The sequence below is a fragment of the Barbus barbus genome, assembly GCF_936440315.1.
Source record: "Barbus barbus genome assembly, chromosome: 38".
NCBI classification, from domain to species: Eukaryota; Metazoa; Chordata; class Actinopteri; order Cypriniformes; family Cyprinidae; genus Barbus; species Barbus barbus.
In genome coordinates this window covers 11,941,186-11,945,758 of record NC_136716.1, presented here as the reverse complement: position 1 = coordinate 11,945,758, position 4,573 = coordinate 11,941,186, and the positions used below count along the sequence as shown (strand labels likewise).

The following is a 4,573-nucleotide window of genomic DNA, read 5'->3' as shown; positions in this document are numbered from 1 at the left end:
GAGGGCGGGACCTCAGCACACACAAAAATAATAGTCAACAACCTTGTGAAACTTCTTTTTATTAACCCATTTAATCCCATCGACATCTATATTTGAGTTTATAAGGTCTTAAAAAGAGTTTATGTATTATACACTAGTTGTCAACTTTAAATGAAAGTGTAGACTGATATTTTTACATGGTTTAGTAATGATTCAGTGAATAAAAATGATCACCCATAACCAGTATAAACCAGTATCCAATGACAATCAGTGTTTTGATAGATGTCTAATTTTTTGTGGATTTTTCTAATGTGGGACACTAATCTGGGACATGTTTTGGGTTAGAAATAGTTACATTTTTACAAAGCAAATTTTAAATTTAACACTCCTGGTTAAATGTGCATACGCTCATTTAGGCCTCGCTGTCTTCATCAGTTTGTCTAAAAAACTAGTAGCCTATATGTTCACATGTGGCATGTTAAATACAACTATATAACAGAAATCATATACTATTTAAAATAATTTATTACAAAAATGTAACTTAATAAAGATAGCAAAATAATTGCATAAACTATTTAAAAACTTTGAAATAAACATTATATTAAACTTCTGTACTCTGCACATGGTAAGAATATGGAACATGTATTTTCAAAAGCATGTGTTAAGCAAATTGTAATGTAACATTAATTTCGTCAAGTTGTCACTGAACTTTGAACAAACTTCACAAGAGGTGCATCCTCTGATGATTTTGATGGCCGCATTTATGACATATCTTCCAGAAACTCAAGTTATTTCACTAACTTGACACCCTGCTTGACTTCAACACCAATTTGATGTTGTAAAAGAAGAGATAAATGCACCGAAGCTTAGTGTTTCACATTACATGAATCCACCCTGTATCCAATCAATAGATAATTGTGTACATATGTAATTGTGTTGTTTTTGAATTTGTAAATTAAAAATTTGCAATAAAGTGTTTCATTTCATGAAAAGATGATGTCTCTTTTAAAGCATGCGTAAAATACAACTCATACATTTTATTCAATATTTTAAGGCTATTGAGGTAAAACCACTCTTTCTCTTATACTGTATATTGTGATTAAAATAAAGTTATTTAATCATATTTGTGATCACTGGGGAAACACAAACCCGTATTTTACTACTAAGTATTAATTCAATGAGTAATTGAATAAATAACTCTTACGTTAAATGAAACACAGCATAATTAAAAAGAAAAGGTTTATTTATTTTTCCCACAAAATTGCCTGATAGTAACACAAGTATAGCCTACACAAAATGTAATTACAGATCGTTTCCCACAACTGTGACCAGAAATAAAACACATGCTTTCAATAACTTGAAACATTTTAAGAAAAGACATGGAGCTTGTTCCAAGTATTCATGCTAAAAAGTACTAGGCAATAATAATAATAATCTGTTTTGTTTCGAAACAGCTGTCTGAAACTCCCACAGTTTCTCTTTTTTGTATGAAGTGACGTGAATATGTACTTGGCGTTCCTCCTTTACTTCATATTAATAAAAGCAGCAATATTCCACTATTTCATCGCCCACTAGCACGCGCTCATGAGCTGCAGTAAGACCTCCCTGTCGATAGGTGTCCTAACATGTCTTTGTGCTTCCTTACAAGGAACCGAGGAAGTAAATCCGTCTCACATGTAACCCAAGTGACCTCAGGTTTCAATGCGTGCTCTTTGCTTCTAAGCCATTGTGAAGCTGTTAAACACCACTGAGGTCCTTTCACAAATATAATATAACGTTTATAGCTAAAAGTGACTTTAAATGGCTACTATCCAGGAGCTCTCTCCAGACTCTGGCCGCGGGGAGACAGAGACACGACCCCCCGAAGACGAGATCGAGGGTGATGATGAGGATGAAGAGGTACTGGATTGCTTCCACAGTGTTGCTTGACCTTATGAAATTGTGAAGATATAGGAAACTGTAAGGAAAAAGATTAAAGCTATTAGCTTGTTTGGTGCTTTTATAGCCAATATTTAGCTGGTCAAACATGGCATAAAATGAAAAGCCTTACGTTACTTAAGATGTTTGGGTATTTGTCTCACGTTTTTATTTTATTCAGGGATTTGTTCTGACAATTTATCTTAATTTTGCATTTCACAAATGTCACTTGAATAGTTATTTCTACTAACGTTAAATAATTATCAATTTATATAAATAATTCGTTTTAATTTACTATTATTGTTAAGATTAATATTGAAGAGCAAATTAGTGTTTGTCCGTTAATATCCATCTTAATTTTTCACATACACAAAGTATATCTTATTTTAATATTGCACAGCTAATAGAACCTGTCACTTGTCAAATGCAGTTTACCTGCTTGCCTGTACATGAGGAATGAGATTTTCCACTGAGTCCTGAGTAAGCCATTTTTACTAAGGCAGTTTCTTTTGTCCCATGACTGGTGGTATTAATTTTCTGACATGACTCCTACTCACAGTTGGATGAAACACTGTTGGAGAGGTTGTGGGGTCTCACAGAGATGTTTCCAGAATCACTGCGATCAGCAGCTGAAGTTTCCGCACAGAGTTCGCTATCTGTAGCCAAAAACCTTTACAGGTGAGGGACTGGCAGTTGGATGTTACATTTAAAACTGTACAGTCGCATTAATTCTAGAATTAATCTGGACATTTCAGTATAATTGTTTTCACATTATGTTTTCTTGTAGTTTCTCCCGCTCAGCTCTATGGGTCGGTACTACTTCCTTTATGATTCTGGTCCTGCCGGTTGTGTTCGAGACTGAGAGGTTACAGCTAGAACAGCAACAACTACAACAGCAGAGACAGGTAAGTAGCACCAACAACTTGCATAAATATAAAAACTTTCCTTGCAATATCATACTTGGCTAAATAGGAGTAAGCTGCATGAGAATCTTCTATAACAGCATGGGCAGTTTTGTATCAAAAGATACGAACTAAAGAGTGTTAAAGAATCACTGCAAAAACAGCATCTCATTATGTAACAAATGTGTTTGAAACAATAAAACTCAAAATAGTACTAATGATATAATGAAATATATTGTTCTGACACTAAATTCAGATTGGATGAGTCATATTTAAAGCTATAGACTTCAGGTTCTGGATGTAAAAATCCTGTTAATTTTCCCCATAAGGAAATAGTTTTTTTTTGGGTTTTTTTCACAGTAACTTATAAATCTTTGAGCTACGAGGTTGCTAATCAAAGGAATTCTAATTTATTATTATTTAAATGGGATTGCTGGTAGAAAACTACATTACCCAGGATTCTGCATAGAAATCTCTGCCAATTAGAGAATCATGAAAAGCAAAAGGCTGCACACTGCCATAATACACTGTGAATGATGTAACAGTGTCAGTCTCTCTACGTAATATCTTTGAATATTTTTAATATTTTTTCCATTGCTTTTAAATTGTCATTTGCAATGCATCATAGGAATTGTAGTTCTTTTGTACACAGTCTTGTACCTGTATCTTTTTGTCGCATTTTCAAATGCTTTTTTTGCTTTAAATATAAGCTTGTGATGTTGTGACTTAACATTTACCAAAAAATCATGTTTTATGTGTATTTTTCATTGAAATATCCCTTTCTCATTACCTTTCTCATTTTTCTGCTTTCAATAGATTTTGTTGGGTCCAAATGCTGGCATGTCTGGAGGAATGTCTGGAATGATGCCTCCTGCTCCTGGGAAGCTGTGATGATGTATATATTGTAACATCCATGAGTTGTAAAAGGAAGAAGGGGAAAGAGAGAGGGAACTGGAGAATGATGTGAGAAGTTGCTGTGGTTGGTCAACATCAAGACGTCGTTACCCTGTATAGTTTGTGTGTACAGTGGAGACCTTGATGACTTTTTATGAACTTCCCTCTCTCTCTGCCTTTCTCACAAAACATTCTGCATACACTGTCGTCCAAGCTCTGATCTTTTACTTTTTTATTATAGCTATCTAATTACATTTCTTTCAAAAAGAGACTATAGCAGCTTTTGGAGAATATTTCGACTGGGTTGTAGGTACATTATATTTCTAAGAGAGTGTTTACGGTGCAATGTTGGCCATTGAAATGCCGGATCAACACTGACATGCAAAGAATCTGTAACAGCATTCAAAAGATCTGTAGTATTTATGAGGGCACACAAGGCCAATATTGATTGTGAAATTTTTTCTCTGTCTACAAATTATGGTGGTTTCTTGTTCTTGATTCAGAAATGTTAAAACCTTCAGAAGTGGTTCTCTACCAACGGTGTCTTTTGCAGGTAGAACTAATATCATGCAAAGCTTCTGCAATGTTATTTCTCAGACAAAAGCCATATAGTATGCAGAACCATTGTGAAATATTTAAGAACGAATGTTTCAAAACATTGTACTTTAAGTAGTGTATAGTTATGTTTGCTCCACATGACAGGAATAAAAACAAGTCCTCCTCTTTCATTGTATTTTGTGTATACTTTATTTTGCATATTAAATATTATGTTTATGCAAAATAAGTCCTATTTCAGTTGGACACTACAGTGATGATTTGATCAAAACATGTTTACCTAAACCTAATCCTAACAAACAGCCAGCTAACAATGAATAAAATAC

At 34.0% G+C, this 4,573-nt stretch overlaps 1 protein-coding gene across 1 annotated transcript; it reads left to right on the top strand.

Annotated features, from left to right (window-relative positions):
* Window positions 1-1,622: 1,622 nt before the first annotated feature.
* LOC306857762 (mitochondrial import receptor subunit TOM22 homolog) lies at window positions 1,623-4,469 on the top strand. The gene is made up of 4 exons (XM_079397893.1): window positions 1,623-1,878; window positions 2,456-2,574; window positions 2,684-2,801; window positions 3,615-4,469. Exons 1-4 carry the CDS (start codon window positions 1,780-1,782, stop codon window positions 3,687-3,689), a joined length of 411 nt encoding a protein of 136 aa, XP_079254019.1. The 5' UTR covers window positions 1,623-1,779; the 3' UTR covers window positions 3,690-4,469.
* Window positions 4,470-4,573: the final 104 nt, after the last annotated feature.